At 47.6% G+C, this 19,168-nt stretch overlaps 1 protein-coding gene across 1 annotated transcript in view; it reads right to left on the minus strand.

Annotated features, from left to right (window-relative positions):
• C6H7orf57 (chromosome 6 C7orf57 homolog) overlaps positions 1–19,168 on the minus strand; it is a 287,295-nt gene that overhangs the window by 218,366 nt on the left and 49,761 nt on the right. The window contains exon 2 of the mRNA XM_075315021.1: positions 8,447–8,513. Within this exon, the coding sequence (XP_075171136.1) occupies positions 8,447–8,501 (55 nt within the window). The 5' untranslated portion in view covers positions 8,502–8,513. The remainder of the gene's footprint in view (positions 1–8,446; positions 8,514–19,168) is intronic.

A 19,168-nucleotide genomic window follows, 5' to 3' on the forward strand; every position in this document is an offset into this window, starting at 1 on the left:
ATGGATGGGCAGCCCGCGGTCTGCATTTAACCAAGGGGGAATGTGGCGCCCTGGACTAGCCAGGTCGTCACAGGTACTACAACACACACCCCCACCCCGAGACAGGCACACCAGCCAGACACAAAATCCTTGTTGCCTCCCTCCAGGGGCTGATGTCCACACCAGGTGGGGTGGAGCCAGGCGGTTGGCCCCACCCACTGAGGAGTTCACAGTCCTGGAGGCGGGAAAAGGAAGTTAGATCAGTGAGTGAAGAGTAGAGTTCAGTTAGGGAAGTGCAAGTGAAAGGAGTGTGTGGCCCGGGCACTAAGAGCAAGGTTGGCAGACGGTGGTGGCCGTCTGCAGGAGAGGCAGATCAACACGGAACCGTAGGACCGGGGACGGGCGGTGGCCCGCCGATACCGAACCGGGGAGCGAAGTGAAGCTAGCACACTCAGGCAGGGCCTGCGGACCCCGACCAGGCTTGGAGTCGCCATTAGAGGTCAAATCCGTCAGTGACCGGAACCCCAGGGGTTTCCTAACAGCCAAGACCCGATTGAAGGCAATCGTCCGACCAGCAAAAGGAAATACAGCTACCGCCACAGCTAGAGTTCCAAGGGCCAGAGCCTGCGGGCAAAAGGGCTCCTCCGGCACATATACACGCTGGGGAGCGGGTTGCCGGTGGGAATCCATCAGGACCGAACATACACAAAGGTGCAGGGAAAGGCAGCCACCACCAACCGTCCGGGAGAAGTCACAGGAGCCAGCTGCGGGACCCGCCCATCCAGCCGTTTGGTTTACCAGAGACTTTGTGTACATTTGTGGCTCAGTGAGTACAACCGTGCCATCCGGCACCATGCTGCGCAGTCCAGGCGACCCTGCACCTTGCCAACCCTGCCTCCCCGTCACCTCACCGGGCCCCGGGACCACCAACCCCTACCCACGGAGGGGGGAAACAACATCCCAGCTGCTCCCTACCATCGCTCCCGGGATCCCCGTCACCAGCAGCGGTGGTGTCCAACCTCACCACAACCCGTGGGTGGCGTCACGGACCAAATCCCCAAACCAAATTACCCCCTTTCACTCACGGGCGAGGAGCGCCGCTCGAGTCCCCGATCTGGCCCACCACTCGAGCCACCGAACAGCCATCGCAGCAGCGCCGGACCCGAGCGTTAGCGAGCGCAGCGCAACAGCGTCCTCCCCGCCCACGACATATATATATATACACTGCAAGGTCCAGGGGAGGTGGGGGCGCTGCTGGGTGCAGGTGAACGCTGCGGCGGCAACGTTTGATCTCTTGCTCCCGCTCATATAATATGCACAGCCGCTGTCCATCTCCGGTGGTGCTGAAATCGCACCGCAGTGAGGGGCTGGGGGAGCGGTGCATATTATATGTCTCTGCGCCCCCCTGTGATGGCACATGCCCCCCCTGTGTTAGATTTGGCCCCCAGGCTGCTGCTCAGTCTAAAATAAAAAAGCTTTACTTACCCCCTCCAGCGTTTCTCCCCGGTGTCCCTGCTTCCACTGTGATCAGGCACGCAGAGATCTCAGTCTGCTGTGCCGATCACATGACCGGCACCAAGAACCAGGAAGTGGAAGAACAGAAGCACGGAGGGAGCTCAGCGCTGGAGGAGGTAAGGAAAGAGTGTTTTATTTTACTATGGGCAGCAGCCTGGGGGCGATATCTAACACAGGGGGACTTGTGCGATCTATAGGGGCCAAGGGCAGCACCATGGGGGCGATTTCTAACACAGGGGGACTTGTGCGGTCTATATAGGTGCCATGGGCAGCACCATGGGGGCGATATCTAACACAGGGGGACTTGTGCGATCTATATAGGGGCCATGGGCAGCACCATTGGGGCGATATCTAACACAGGGGGACTTGTGCGATCTATATAGGGGCCATGGGCAGCACCATGGGGGCAATATCTAACACAGGGGGACTTGTGCAATCTATAGGGGCCATGGGCAGCAGCGTGGGGGTGCTATTTAACACAGGGGAACGTGTGCAATCCATAGGGAGCCATAGACAGCACAGGGGAACGTGTGCAATCCATAGGGGACCATAGGCAGCACAGGGGAATGTATGCAATCCATTGGGGTATACATCTGCCATTCATCAGTGTGCACAAGCCGGTGTTTCCACTTGAAATATGGATATTTATTTTTAATCAAGTTACAAATAAAGAAGCATTTTTATTCATCCCCTTGGAGTCCAGCTGGATCTTTTCCATTGTTTTGTTCCATTACCTTCTCAGCTTGCTGCTGTAATCCGTGCCGGACTAAAGGACATTAACGGGAGGATATATTCAGGCTTGTCTCTGCAGTGGTGAGCGGTTTTTGTTCCTTTCTCTATATCTATGCAATCCATAGGGGGCCATAGGCAGCACAAGGGAATGTATGCAATCCATAAGGGGCAATAGGCAGCAAAGGGGAACGTGTGCCATTACAAGGGGGCAATATTCAATATAAGGGGGCCATATCCAGATTGAGGGGGCTAATTTTAGGATGGGGGGCTATGAGGGACATATACCCTATATAATTTGCTAGAGGGACACTGGCATTATAAGATGGACCCCATTTAACATTAAAAAAAAATTCTCTTTTCCTTCACCAAATTTGGGGGTGCGTCTTATAATCAGGTGCGTCTTATAAAGCGAAAAATATGGTATGTAGAATCCTCCCTCTGACACTGTCATTCTTAGTGACTCAACAGCTTAGAAAATCTAGTAGGCTGCTTGACATGTTTGAAAGTTGCTGGTTTGAATCCAAGGTGGTGAAATAAAGAAAAAAATTCAATTATTTTTTTTTCCTCATTTCTTTATAGTAGTTTTATGGGAACAAATGAATCTGAATCTGACTCTTTTCTTCACCTACAAAGAGATGCAGTTTCTATCTATCTATCTATCTATCTATCTATCTATCTCTCTATCTATTATATATCTATCATTTATCTATCATTTATCTATATGTCTATCTATCATGTATGTATTTATCATATATCTATATATCCATCCATCCATCCATCCCTCCCTGCATCCATCCATCCCTCCATCCATTCATCCATCCCTCCATCCCTCCCTCCCTCTATTCATCCCTCCATCCATCCATCCATTCATCCCTCCATCCCTCCCTGCATCCATTCATCCCTCCCTGCATCCATTCATCCCTCCCTCCATCCCTCCCTCCATCCCTCCCTCCATCTGAACAATATGCTTCTGGTTTCTCAACTGCAATACAGAGGTCAAGATTACCAAATCTTTTTTTGCTTTTCCAATACAGGCAGTGGCTCAGTGGTAGAGCTGCTGCCTCTGAACAATGAGTGCTTGGCTCATGGGTTCAAGTCCCGGCCACCCTGATAATCCAGAGCCGATGAGAATTTAATTTAATTTATTCACAGCACTGAGGTGAGGAGCCGGGACATCAGCTGTGAGCCGCGGGACTGCGGAACAGACCTCAAAAATCGGAGCAGTCCCGTAGAATCCGGGATGGTTGGGAGGTATGCTTTATTACTGCATAGTATGTACCTGACAGCTTTCACCATTTGCCCCACATGTACCATTTGTTTTAGACACTTTATGCACCTTGCCTGAAACTGGAGGGGGGGGGAGTTAGCCCAAGGGGGCATGGCATAACAAAAGGGGAATTGCTTGATGGTGAACACAAATTACCAAAATATTGGCACAAGTAAGCCAACTAATAGGTGGATTAGCCCTGGACTCCAGTGGCGTACCGTCAATAGAGGCAGACCACGAGGCTGCTACGGGACCCGTGACCTAAAGGGGCTCGGAGCGGCTGCCCGTGGTGTGTGCACTTTTACTTTCAATCATTCCCAGCAGGGGCGGGCTGCCCTGGCCCGTCACCAAGCAGCTGATTAAGGGGGGATGCCGCACTGTGTGAATAGCTGCAGGCATGAACACAGAGGAGCAAACTCACCCACACTGCACAGCGCATTCTCTGCTGTAGAGGGGGGAGTGGCCAGGCAGCGACTTATACCAGCCAGAGAGCTGTGAAGGCTGCCAGGAGGAGAAAAGCTAATCAGGAGAGGGGACGGAGCTTGTTCAGTAACAGCAACGGGAAAATGAAAATGAAAGCTAAACAGTGCAGGAGAAAGAGCACAGACCTGACAAGGAGACAACAGAGCAGAATAAGCAAAGTAGTGATGGGCAGTCCGGCTCTTTTTGGTGATCCGGTTCCCATGGCTCCGCTCACCAAAATGAGCCGGATCGTTCTCAGCTCCTTATTAAATATGTGTTCACCCCAGGTGAGCACATATTTAAGATTATAGTGACGCCGCTGAAACCACGCCCACCCGCGGCTAAGCCATGCCCACATACAAGGAACCAATTAGATTGCGGAGTGAGCGGGGTTTAGACGCGGGTGGCCGGGGTTTCAGGGGCGAAAAGAGACATTTACCGATTTTAGCGGCTCACTTTGGTGATCCGGCTCCTGTCAGTCACTGCAGGGAGCCGGATTTTTGTGTCAGATCGTTCGCGACCGACATATCATTAAAGCAAAGACCTGACAAGGAGAGACAGACCAGAATAAGCAAAGACCTGACAAGGAGAGACAGAGCAGAATAAACAAAGACCTGACAAGGAGAGACAGAGCAGAATAAGCAAAGACCTGACAAGAAGACAACAGAGCAGAATAAGCAGAGACCTGACAAGAAGAGACAACAGAGCACAAGAAGCAGAGGAAAGAGAGAGCTAAGCAAACAAGAAGAAGGGAGATCAGAAGGACCAGAAAGGAAAAGCAGATGATAGGAACTAAACAGCACAGCCAGCACGACCCAGAGAAAGTGGAGGCAGAAGCCACTGACATCATCTCTCCCAGCACAGGATCAGGTGAGTATTAGAACGTACAAATGTCTGCCTGTAACACTACAGAACCTGCCCTGTGCTGTGTCATCCCTGTGTGTAATATCTCTGTACTAAAAGGGAAACCATCAGCAAGCTGTATGTAAATGCCATGTGCTGCGCTGTGCAGCAGAGCATGAAGCAGAGCCAATATACCAGATGTGGCACTGCAGAGGGGTATCAGAGTAGGAGGGAAGCCCCATGTATGGCAGCCATAAGCGTGCGGCTTTCCTCCTACTCTGATACCCCCTCTGCAGTGCCACATCTGGTATATTGGCTCTGCTTCATGCTCTTTTGCAGAGCGCTGCACAGTGAGTGAGTGTTTACTTTTGGCTTGCTGACGGTTTCCCTTTTACTCTAATACTCTTTTGCAGCACCTATATCAGGCTCATCAGGCCTGCTTTATGCTTTGCCGCATAGAGCATTTATCCCAGTCCTCCACCCCCTCTCTTAGCCTGGCACATGTATATTTCTGTTCTTCTTGGCATATTTTTGTACTTCTTGTCCCATATCTATATCTGTACAGGGATTGATAGTTCCTAGGTCAGTGGATCATCATACTGGATATAGGATCCTATGTATTACTTTTTTCATTATTTGATTGGATCACATGGATGTCCTGACATGTTAGCAGTCAGCTATAATAGCCTGTAATGAAGCTATACGTATGACTCTGTACTGGCTATGTAGCACGACGCATATTTAATCAATGTATTGTTATTGTGCATTATTATTTATGGGCATATTATAAGAGTGGGTTATTATAAGTGCCTTATCTGATATATTATTATAATAATCCTGTATATAAGAGCCCAGGCCGCTGTGTAGAAAGTAAAAATCACTTTATAATACTCACTTAAGGGGCGGTGCAGGTAGACTGGTCGGATGGGTGTCTCTATTCTCCGGTGCCGACGTCTCGTATTTCGGCCATCTTTGTCCTCTTTCTGAAGCCTGGGTGCATGACACATCCTCCATCATCCACACTTGCCGGCATTGAGGTCCCATGCAGGCGCACTGCAATACTTTGCTCTGCCCTGCTCAGGGAAGATCAAAGTCGCCTGCACTAGTCCTCAATGCCGGTGAGTGTGGATGACGTAGGACGCGTCATGCACATCGGCTATAGAAGAAGGACAAACATGGATGAAAGAGGAGGCGCTGATTCCGGAGCACGGAGACACCCATCTGACCCATCTGCACCGCACCGACCCTTAGGTGAGTATTAAAAAATGATTTTTACGTTCTACACAGCAGCCTGGGCTCTTATATACAGCATGTTAGAATGCTGTATATAAGAGACCACTGGTGGTGGCCGCAGCTTATAGGCCCCAAATCTGGTCACAGGTTTCTGTAAATAATTTTATTATCTCTGTTTACTGTCCTTTTGGATTTAATAAAGATTGTTATATTTGTATCTAGCATTTCCATTTGCTGGTGTGGGCATCCATTATGTGTGAGCTTTTTTCTTCTGTTTTGGTCCTATTGTGATCCTGCAGGATGCTGCACTCGGTTTTATTGATTTAGTCCGGGTGTGCACCCCTTTATTGTATATATATTATTTCTGCACTGTGACATCACTGTGTCTATTATCCCTGTACTGTGACATCACTGTGTGTATTATCCCTGTACTGTGACATCACTGTGTGTATTATCCCTGTACTGTGACATCACTGTGTGTATTATCCCTGTACTGTGACATCACTGTGTGTATTATCTCTGTACTGTGACATCACTGTGTGTATTATCCCTGTACTGTTACATCACTGTGTGTATTATCCCTGTACTGTGACATCACTGTGTATATTATCCCTGTACTGTGACATCACTGTGTATATTACCCCTGTACTGTGACATCACTGTGTGTATTATCCCTGTACTGTGACATCACTGTGTGCATTATCCCTGTACTGTGACATCACTGTGTGTATTATCCCTGTACTGTGACATCACTGTGTATATTATCCCTGTACTGTTACATCACTGTGTGCATTATCCCTGTACTGGGGGAGATTTGCGGTGTGAACCCACTGGTCTTTGTGCAGTGGGCTTTTCTCAGTAACAGGATGGGGGTTATATTCAGACTCTATGAGGTGGTAATATTTAGTCATAGTGTGGCGGCATTATTTTGCAATGTATAGTAGTGTTATTGGTTTTGATATGGTGGGTGCTGTTCAGTATCACTATGTAGTATGTATTATTTGGTAATTGTATGACTAGCTTTTTGATGCATTACTAACAAGAAATGTAGATATTTATAGATTTGTATTATTTAATTATTTTTACTCCGGCAGTAAATGTATCAGTACTTACTGTGAGACACTTTGGTAGGAATATTTTTTAGTACTGTTTGGGCCCGTTTCACACGTCAGTGAAAAACAGTGACGTTTTTCACTGGCGTGTAAAACATGCACATGTCCCTGCGTGTGCCGTGATTCACGGCACACGTGGGTTGTCTAAATGCAATCCGGGCTCCGTTCTCCGTGGCCCATGATTGCACTTAGAAAACAACTCACCTGTGCGCGCTCCCGCTGTCCATGGTGCTGATCGCTCCCGCGGTGCAGCATCCGGCCGGCGGTGACCCCCGCAGCAGCTGCTTCCGGGTCGGCTGTGTCACGCATAATGAATATGCGCGACAGTAATCAGCCGGCTTAGAAGCAGCAGGCTGCACGGGCTGCAGAGAGCGCGGCTGAAGCCGGGTGAGTAAAAATGTTTATTATTTTAAATGCACGTTTTTTTCTGGCACGTGTTTCACGGACCACACCACTGCATGGTCCGTGGGACATCAGTGATGCCAGAAAAAAATGGACATGTCTCCGTGCGGCAATCACGCACACGCGGGTACGCCGCACGGAGACACGTGCAGTGAAAAATCAAATCACTGACGTGTGAGCAGACCCAATCATTATAATGGGTCTGCATATGTCAGTGATTCTGGTACGTTTAAAAAAAAGCACAAACGTACCAGAATCACTGACGTGTGAAAGAGGCCTTACTCTGGAGATCTTTGGTTTGTTGGCTGTGACTGATTCCACTGTTTGCAGGCACTGCAGTGCTCAGCGAGCGTCAGGCATCACACCGTCACAAAACAGGAGCACAGCCACACAGCACTGCCTAGACTGATGCTCTGTAGACGGAGCCGCGCCCAGTAATAGTCTACTTATTGGACTGGTAGATGTGTAGCCTGGCTAGAATAAAGATTAATTCATAATGTGTATATATGCCCCCCCAATAACTTGTATGCCCCCACTGGCTCCTAGTAACTTGTATGTTCCCCCCAGCAATGTATATGCTGTTTATTATTTTAATATTTTATTGTATTTTCTTTAATAGGAGGGGCCCCGTTCAGACTTTTGCTATGGGGCCCCATGATTTCTATGTACGCCCCTGCTGGACTCCAATGTGTAATGGTGAGCCAGATATCACACACAGGATGGACCACTTTGATAAATCAGTCACATTGCACTGTGAATACAATACTGCTAAACATGGCGGAATGTACTCTCTGCCCCCACAACTATGGATCCAGTGCTCTGAAGACCTTGTTTCTCATGAATATTAATTGCAATATTTCAGAGGTTCTTATAATCCCTTACAACCACTCCTACAGCTTACCACAGGTGGCGTATCTGTTGGACGAGCCAGAAGGTTCTTTACTCAAGTGTCTCATTGTGTCCTCTTCCTGGCAAAACAAAATGAAAATATGCTGTAGACTCCAAGATAACACAGAATTGGTTCTTCATTGTGCCATTTCATATATGTGGAAAACCATATTACATACCTCCCAACTTTTGAAGAAAGGCAAAATTTGACCACGCCCCTAGCCACACCCCTAGCCACACCCATTCGTCAGTAAGGGTCATTCAGCAGATGCCCCAGACTGTTCGTTAATAGTCATAGCAGCCAGAATTTTCTTATATTTCTATGTGTCACTATATGACATGTTGCTTATTTGTGCCTATAAGGCCATGTTCACATGTTGTATAAATTCTGTTTTTTTTTTTGTTTCTGCCGCTGTCTGCACCAAACTACACAATAACAATCTTCTCTGATTGTTCCATTTTCTGCCTTTTCTCCATTATTTAATGTGTTTTTGGTTCAGATGTGAATCTGCGTTTTTAAGTGTTTTTATTGTACTGAGAAGCTTTTTCCTGCATTTTTTGAAGCTCCACATAGAAACCTCCAGAGAAAAAAAACCCCTAAACTGTAGAGTTCAGTGACGTCTTCTCGTGGAATCCACTTTACTTGGATAATTAAACACAGCGGAATAAATGTGCAAAAAAACAGCAGAAAAAAAATGCAGCATTTACACTACATGTGAACACGGACTAATTGTCCAAGCAAAGTGGATGAGACGTCATGAAATCTCCGCCCATTTTATGTCTGAAGATGCCGCTGATCTGTGCAGTTTTGGTGTTTTTTTCTTTATAATCTTCAGGATTCACATCTGCACCAAACATGTATCAAATAAGGGACAATGCATAAAAAATACCGCAGACACGCAATAATCAGAGGAGATTGTTATTGCGCTCATGGCCCGGATACCTGCAGAAAAAATGCAGCATTTCTGATACGTGTGAACACGGCCTCAGTGATACATTTTTATTACATTTTTTATGGGTTTTAATAAAGAAAAATAATAAATTGCGCCATTTTTTTTCCACCATTTACCGATCCCCATAAATAATCTGATCGCTGCGTTGTTTCGGGTCGATACGATTACAGGGACACCAAATATGTCCATGTTATTTGCTGATTTGTGATGTTTATTATTTTAGAAAAAAAGTGCAATAAAATTACATTATTCTATTTTTTTGTTAGTTTTAGTAATTTTATTAAAAGAAAAAAAATCTCTTTTCTTCTCCCTCTAGAATACAGAACATAGAGATGCTGCTCTGTACAATAGAGCTCTGTGTCCTGTGTAAGAGGCTGCATTGTAGGTTTATTCATATAAAATCCTCTATCTGATGTCATCAATTCCTAGTGGCTCAACAGCTTGAGCAGCTAGGAAAGCTAGGAGAGGAGGCTGCTGGAGACATGTTTGAAAGTTGCTGGTTCAAATCCAAGTTGGTAAAAATAAAAATTTTATTTTGTAATTTTGTATTTTTTCCACATTTCTTTATAGTAGTTTTATGGGTACAAATGAATCTGACTCCTTCACCTACAAAGAGATGCAGTATCTATCCATCTATCTGTCTGTCTGTCTGTCTATCTATCTATCTATCCATCTATCCATGTATCTATCTATCTATCTATCCATGTATCTATCTATTACATATCTATCATGTATCTATCCATATGTCTATCTATTTATCTATCATGTATGTATCTATTATCTGTCATGTATATATATATGTATATATATATATATATATATATATATATATATATATATAAATATATATATTCTATCCCTCTGTCGTCCATCAATCTTTACAGCTAAATAATCTGCTTCTGCTTTGTCTACTGCACTATAGAGGTTAAGATTACCAAATCTTGGCATGGTTTGTAGAGCTGCTGCCTATAGAGCAATGAGCTTCACAGTTTCACGGGTTTGAGAGCCGATAATAATTTAATTTAATTTATTCATTCCACTGAGGGGAGGAGTCGGGATATCAGCTGTGAGCCGCAGGAGTGCGGGACAGACCTGAAAAATCGTGGCAGTCCCGTAGAATCCGGGACGGTTGGGATGTATGATATTATGCAGGTCACTCAGCAATAGGGCTCGTGCAGAGAATTTCTCATCCAGAAAAACACTCAGACTCTGATCAGAGTGAGATTCATTTTTCTTGGAGATGGAGAACAGAAAAAGAATTGTCAATGTGCACTGCCTCATTGAATAACATTGGTCTGAGTGTGATCTAATTTTTGACAGATAACACTTGGACCAAAAATATGTTGTCTGCACAAACCCCTGCATTATGATTCCGTAAATGTCTATATCAACAATACCCCTTTGTATCTCTAGGCAATGAACCTATCAGCTGGTTTATACTGACTGAACCACAGACACCTTCAATCAAAGACCAGGTCCTGCATTCTAAACATCTTAAAGATTTTACTCTGAAATGCTGCTGCGTTCCTTAGAAAAACAGTCGAAACCGTGGCCGGATATGAGCTAGCCCATTGTCTTTCCCTGGAGGGTCAGTTAACCGGACAGGTCTTTCCCAATAAATGTGTGCGTATATGGAGATATCAGTCAGTTTAGTAGAGTAGTCACTCATCCCAGGTCACATTTTCACCAATGTTTCTCTCAGAAACACCAAGGTGATTTAGGGTAAAAACATAGATGGTTGAAATGCAGGAGCTGATCTCCTTTAACACTAGAAGTCCCAGAAATTTCAAGCTCCCCCTGAAGTCCCGAAAGAGGGTCAAATGACACAGTTCAAACTGAATAGAATTAACTAGAAACTAAATGGCTAAACTCAATGGAAAACAACAACCTTCTGTGGTGCAACAGTAATGGACTTAATTACAGAACAAAAGACGGTGACTATAGGATATTAGCTAAAATCCTTCAGGTCATTCGACCCGTCTCTGGATTCCAAAGGTAGAAATTTTAAATGACCCCTCTCTGGGACTTCTAATGTTAAAGGGGTTGTCCACTACCTGGACAATCCCTTTTCATCCCCTATGTTTGGCCCCATTAAAATAAAATAGCTTATCCCCACCTCTTGTGGTGGCGCCATTACAGAGGTGTCAGTGCTTGCGTTCTCAGGCCTCACGTGAGGTTGTAATGTCACGTCAGCCTCACTCCCAATCAATGACGGCTTCTCTCTTCCTGCTTTATGACAAATTAATAGGAAGTGGCCAGACGCAGCTCCTAATTCCTGCTGAAATGTCCTAAGGTGGGAAGAGAGAAGCTGTCACTGATTGGGGACAGGGCTCGCGTGACATCACGACCTCACATGAGGCCTGAGAATGCAAGCACTAACACCTTTGTAATGGCGCCACCACTGGAGGTGGGGATAAGCTTTTTTATTTTAATGGAGCCAAACATGGGGAATGAGAAGGGTTTGTCTCAGTAGTGGACAATCGCTTTAATGTTGCTCACAGATACAGTGGGACTGTCCCAATTTTGAGATTAGGCCTCGTCATCTCAGGTGTGAGCCACGTGTCCCACTCCTTCTTTCAGACTCCACCCTCTGGGAGTGGTGATATTGCAAATACTCGAGCTGCAGTGTCTCCCCCTGTCCACCAGAGGGGTGTCAGGGAAGTCTGCTCAGTCTTACAGGCCTAAAACACACTTCCGCAAAAAAAACGTCCGTATGACACGGTCCGTTTTTCGGGTCCGTGTTCCGTTTTTTTGGGGCGTTTCTCCAGTACGTATGGCATCCGTGTGATGGTGTATGCGAGCCGTGTGTACGTGTAAAATGTCCGTGTTTGTGTGTAAAATGCCCGTGTATGTGTACGTGGAATGTCCATGTGGAATGTCCGTTTGTGTGTTGCACAATGTCGTTGATACATGTCGGCTGACAGCAGACAGAGTTGCGCGATGAGAATGAACTTGGGTGAACTTCACCCGACTTCATTGTTATGCCGCGGCTCTGTCTGTGTGCCGCGTACTGATTAGCGGTCACCTGTGAAGGATTCACCAGTGACCACTAATCCCCCGAGTGACTGAAGTTAGTAGCCCTCTCTCATACTTACCGCACCCCAATCACCAGCGCGGCGAGGAACAGCTGTGCAGAGAATACGCGGCAACAATTACTTTGAATATGCCGGCCGCTCATTAATCAATCTCGTATTCCCTGCTTTCCACGCCCAACGGCGCCTATGATTGGTTGCAGTCAGACACGCCCCCCACGCTGAGTGACAGCTGTCTCACTGCACCCAATCACAGCAGCCGGTGGGCGTGTCTATACTGTGCAGGAAAATAAATAAATAAATAATTAAAAAAACCGGCATGCGGTCCCCCCCCTATTTTAATACCAGCCAGATAAAGCCATACGGCTGAAGGCTGGTATTCTCAGGATGGGGAGCTCCACGTTATGGGGAGCCCCCCAGCCTAACAATATCAGTCAGCAGCCGCCCAGAATTGCCGCATACATTATATGCGACAGTTCTGGGACTGTACCCGGGGAGCGGTATGAGCCGGGGGAAGAAAAAAACCGAGCACCAATGTAAGTATGACTGAGAACAGCAGAAAAAAAGGTAAGTATACTAAATTTAATTTAAAAAAAAAAAAAAAAAAAAGATCGCTAGTGTAAAAACGCACACGCACGAAACGTGCTGAACACGGACATACTCCGTGTGCGGTACGTGCAGGCACGGACCCATAGACTAAAGTGGGTCCGTGCCTGCGTGCTGCCAGCCAAAAACGGACATGTTGTCCGTGTAGAAAAGCGCACACACGTACTTACCTCATGGACACACGTTCCATGCGATTTTACGTGTGTGTGCCATCTACCATTGATTAACATGGGTCTCCGTGTGTACGTGTCTCCGGTACGTGCAAATACGTACCGCACACGTACAAATTAAATGGATGTGTGTAGCGGGTCACAGGAGAATTCGGTGAGGAGAAAGACTCAGGAAGTGGGAAGGAGAGAGGGAGGCAGATTGAGAAAGACCCTGAAGTGTAGTGGCTGCCTCTACTTGCGATGGTTTGAAATCCCTGGACTGCTGGAGACAGCCTGCTGATTTCTGTGCAAAGAGAGAGGCCACAGAGCTAAGTATCTACGTTCATAGACTGTTGTCAGATAGAAAGAGAAAACTGATTGAAGCTGATCTGCACCTGAGGCTTTCCTAGGAGAACTGTCCCCGTGACTGTCGGTGCCAGAGAGAACTGCTACGGAGTGAAGCCCTGAAGTCCTCTGTACCCGTGATTGCCATGCAATAGAGAACTGTTGCGGAGCCGGATGTGGAGCGGATACCCCTTTGCCCGGAGACCTTCCTGGATAAATATGGTGTAACTGTGAGTCCTGAGCTCAGGACTGGCCTATAACTTTTTGTTTTTGCAGACAAGTGTGCACACTGACTCAGTAGTAGTTTGGCGCCAGACCAGGTCTATTATATACCGCTGCAGTACTGAATCTTGTACCTCTGCTAGCAGGTGTATAGCCCAGGGATACTTTACTGTGTTGCTTATATGTGAAGGGGAAGGGCGGGGAATTAGAGTTTCTGTTAAGATTGTTAACTGGTGTGCTGGTCCAGGGACAGCTCCTTAATGCACCCTGTGATTTACACCGCCTAGTGCTTCCGGAAGTTCCTGGTTAGGTAAATTGTTCCTGCTAATTCCTGTCCCACTGGAATCGGTCTCTGGCCCAGCACGCTAATCCTAGTTTGGTAACCAGTTGTTTGTACATTTATTGGTGTCTATATTCACTTCGCATATTGAGGTTCACCTCCTGTTTCCCTTGCCCGTGGTATAAAGAATTTGCAGTTAAACTTAGTCTGGTCTCATTCCTTGTTTCGTGTCCCGCTGTATCCTGGGAGTAACCTCTCGGTATCATATTTTGGCGTAGTCTGCAGTATACAGCGTAGTCATGCACAAGAGCGAGGAGGAAAGCAGTCCCTCTGTATCAGCAGCACCACTTGCGGTAGCGAATCCGCAAGTTGTGGCTATGGCTCCTGGGGGATATGTGTCGGTGGGGACGCTTTTACAACATCTGCCCAAGTATGAAAGCCGCACAAAGCTCCTACCTATGTTCGCTCCCCTAGTGTGCGAGGATACGAACAACTGCCAGACGCAGTATAAGGAACGTTACCCTAGCGGCAACGTCCACCTATGAGTAGAATCACAAGGCCCAGCCGGACCATGTGCCTCAGGCACCTGCCTATGTCCGCTCCACTAAGATGTAAGGATACGGACCGCAGCCAAAGCTGTAAGGTACAAGAACGCTACCCTGCCAGTAGCGCTCACCTAGCATAGACGGAGAGATGCCTAGAGGGACGTGCACAGAGCGTCTACTCTCATGCATGAACCAAGAGGACTGAGCGCCGGGTGGCGCGCGTCAGGGTCTTATATAGACTCTGTGCCTCATCCAAGATGGAGGACACCAGAGCCAATCCGCTGCCAGAACGACAGCAATGACGTTACGCTGGCCTATCACTGAGCAAAGCGTCACAAGCACATGACCAGCGACCAATCGGCATAGAAGGTGTCAGAAACGTGACCACGTGTCACAAGCACATGACCAGCGGCCAATCAGCTTTGAAGATGTCAGAGACATGTGACCTTGTGTCAGCGATGATGTCACCCGCACATGTGCAATGGCTCCAAGATAGGACTTAGGCTACTTTCACACATCCGGTTTGAGCACTGCGGCTCAATCCGGCTGTGAAAACTATGCAACGGATGCGGCGAAAACACCGCATCCTTTGCATAAGTTTTTACATGCGGCCCGTCCGTTTTTTTCCGGTTGCGGCATGCTACTGAGCATGTGCAGTGGAAAAAAACGCATGCGGCGACCGGATGCGTTTTTTTCCGCATCGCACCGCATCCGGCCTCCATAGGTATGCATTGAAAAATGCGGCGCAGCGGCCGGATGCGGCGCGATGCAGGTTTTTTTTGCCGGAGCAAAAAACGTTGCAGGGAACGTTCGATCCGGCCGCGGCATCGGCTAAATCTGCCGCATGCGGCAAAAACCGGACCGAACGCAAGCCCCTGCGGCACAATACGGCACTAATGTAAGTCTATGCAAAAAAAAAACGCAACCGGCGTCAAAAAAACCGGTTGCGGTTTTTCTGCAGAACGCCGTATTGTGCCGCAGAGCAAAAAACCGGATGTGTGAAAGTAGCCTTAGTCTCCAGCGCTTGCACATGTGCAGTAGCAAGAAATCCGAACATAGTCTCCAGTGCCACAGCAACCGTAACAGTACCTCCCCCTCAAGGGTTCCCCTCCCGGCGACGCAGGTAATTGGCAACTAAGTCGGGAGCATGGACAGCCTCCTCAGGCTCCCAAGAGCGATGTTCCGGGCCGTAGCCCTCCCAATATATCAAGAAGAATCTGCGCCCTCGAACCATCTTAGAACCAACTATAGCTCGTACCTCATAGCTAGAGCGAGAGGAATCAGAGGCAGGAGAGTGCACTTCACGAGCGTGAGGTAAAATAACCGGCTTTAACAGTGAGACATGGAATTTCTCATGGATCCTAAGATGGATGGGTAACTTCAATTGGTAGACTACAGGATTTACCTGTCGAAGAACCTCATAAGGACCCAGGAAGTGAGGAGCAAATTTGACAGAGCTCACTCTAAGTTTCATGTGTTTTGCAGAGAGCCACACAAAGTCCCCCGGAGAAAAGACAGGAGCCGGGCGACGAAACCGATCGGACACCGTCTTCATACGGTCCTTAGCTGCTTGGATCGACTCTTGAGTCCGATCCCAAACCTCTCTGGCATTAGTTGCCAAGTCGGCCACAAGAGGAGGAGGTGCAGCAGCGGGAAACGGTACCGGTACCCTAGGGTGTTGCCCATTATTGAGTACGAACGGTGTCTGCCCAGTGGCCTCAGCCAGCGAATTGTTAAGGGCAAATTCTGCCCAGGGTAGGAGGGAGGACCAGTTATCGTGGTTCTCAGCAACAAAGTGTCGAAGGTATATAATCATGGCTTGATTGGTACGCTCAACCAAACCATTGGTCTCTGGATGGTATGCCGAAGAGAGATTCAACTCAATTTGCAGAAGGCTACAAAGATCTCGCCAGAAACGGGAAGCAAATTGCGGGCCTCTATCACAAATGATACGATCTGGCCTCCCGTGAAGCCTAAAGACATGCTTGAGGAATAGTTTGGCTAGTACCCTGGAAGATGGGATTCTCGATAATGGTACGAGATGTACCATGCAGGAGAAATGGTCCGTAATGACCCACACAAATCTATGTCCCTGTGAACACGGAAGATCACCCACAAAGTCCATGCCTACCACCTCCCATGGTCTATCTGGCACTGGTAAAGGATGCAAGAGCCCAGCCGGTCTCTGCCATAACGGACGGTTGCGAGCACACGAGCAGCAGGAACCGACATATCTCTTGCCGTGGCTGGTTAAGTGTGGCCACCAATACCACCTCTCGAGTAACTCTCGTGTCCGTCTAATACCAAAATGCCCACCCACCTTTGAGGTGTGGGCCCACGACAGTATATCATTCTGTCGATCAGGCGGAACAAAGGTCTTGCCCGGTGGGATTTGGTCTAACGTCACAGGGGATAGCGTATGAAAAACCCTGGAGGGAAGGATAAGACGAGGTTCGTCAATCTCTTCCTGGGTAGAAACCATAGAGTGAGACAGGGCGTATGCCTTGTTATTCTTACTCCCAGACAAATAGTTGATGGAGAAGTGAAAGCAGGAGAAAAACAAGGACCAGCGGGCTTGGCGAGGATTCAGATGCTGAGCGGTTTGTAAGTACGTCAGATTCTTATGGTCTGTATAGACCTGGAAAGGATGTTTCGCTCCTTCTAGCAAGTGACGCCACTCTTCCAAGGCTAATCTCAGGGCGAGCAGTTCCCTATCCCCAATGGTATAGTTTCTCTCTGCCGGTGAAAAGGTTTTAGCAAAGAAGAAACACGGCCTTTTTCTACCTACACCGTTCTTTTGATACAAGACCGCACCAGCACCCACTGAAGAGGCATCAACCTCCAAGAGGAAGGGCTTATTCTCATCGGGTCTTTGAAGAGCAGTTGAAAAGTGTCTTTTTACTGCCTCAAAAGCCTGGGATGTCTCAGTAGACCAGACTTTTGGATTGGCACCTTTCTTAGTCAAGGCCACCAAAGGGGCCACCAAAGTGGAGAAATGGGGTATGAAATGCCGGTAATAATTTATGAATCCTAAGAAGCGTTGCACCGCCTTCAAGGAATGAGGTTCGGACCATTCCAGGACAGCAGAGAGCTTCGCAGGATCCATAGCCAGACCCTCTTGCGAGATAATGTAACCCAAAAAAGGCAAGGATGACTGCTCGAATATACACTTTTCGAGTTTAGCAAACAATGAGTGCTCCCTTAAACGGGAAAGGACACGAACGACATCCTGACGATGAGTCTCCAGATCAGGAGAAAAAATCAGGATGTCGTCCAGATACACAATGACGGAGGATAACAGTAAATCCCTGAACACATCGTTTACGAAGTCCTGAAATACTGCGGGTGCATTACATAAACCAAAAGGCATGACGAGGTATTCATAGTGACCGTCTCGGGTGTTAAAAGCGGTCTTCCATTCGTCACCCTCTCGAATTCGTACCAAGTTATACGCACCCCGCAGATCCAACTTCGTGAAAACCTGAGCTCCCCTCAGTCTGTCAAAGAGCTCCGAAATTAAAGGTAACGGGTATTTGTTCTTTATTGTGAATGCGTTGAGACCCCTGTAATCTATGGAGGGACGCAAATCACCCTCTTTCTTCCATACAAAGAAAAACCCAGCTCCCGCGGGAGAGACAGACTTACGAATGAACCCCTTCTCTAAACTGTCTCTCATATAGGTCGACATGGCCTCTGACTCAGGTATTGACAGGGGGTAAACCCTGCCCTTAGGCGAAACCGAACCTGGGATAAAGTCTATGGCGCAGTCATACGGCCTATGGGGTGGAAGAACCTCAGCACCCTGTTTGGAGAACACTTCAACGAAATCCAAATAGGGTGTGGGTGTGGGAGAGAGATCAGTTGATGCAACAGCAACGACATAAGGTGGTAAGGGAAGATATTGGGACTGACATTTCGAACCCCAACTAATAATGCTGCCGGACTCCCAGTCAATTAGAGGAGCATGAGTCTGAAGCCATGGGAGGCCCAGAAGGACGTCGTCTATACCCTCAGGCAAAACAAGAAAAGAAATCTCCTCTATGTGACCCTGAGACAGGGAAAGGCGCAAGGGAACTGTCCTCAATGTAATGGAGTCAGACAACATAGTCCCATTAACAACACGGACAGGAATAGGCGCCTCTAACATGATAGAGGGAATATTGTGTCTCTTTACAAATCCTGAGGACACAAAAGACCCGTCAGCCCTGGAATCCACAAAATCCATAATAGGCCATGTATTCTCAGAGAATGAGAGCTGACCTTGGATACTACACTTAGAGGGTGCAGAAGACGTCTCTAGTAACCCCCCTCTAATGGTTACGAGGCCTGGGAGTTTCCCTGACAGCTAGGACACTTGTTGGCATAGTGCCCAGCCTGACGACATACGTAACATATAGGAGGACCAGACTTGCGTAGTCTTGAGGACGTATGACCTAACTCCATAGGAGTGGGAGATGTTTCAGATGCTGAGGAAGATGGTGGTGGACCCTCAACAACTGGAATAGCCCGATGCTTAGGGCGTGAGGAAGAGACCTCAAGTCTACGCTCCCTATGGCGTACGTCGATCCTCGTTGCTACTGTGATCAAGTCCTCCAGAGAAGCA

This window comes from Anomaloglossus baeobatrachus, chromosome 6 (assembly GCF_048569485.1).
Source record: "Anomaloglossus baeobatrachus isolate aAnoBae1 chromosome 6, aAnoBae1.hap1, whole genome shotgun sequence".
NCBI classification, from domain to species: domain Eukaryota; kingdom Metazoa; phylum Chordata; class Amphibia; order Anura; family Aromobatidae; genus Anomaloglossus; species Anomaloglossus baeobatrachus.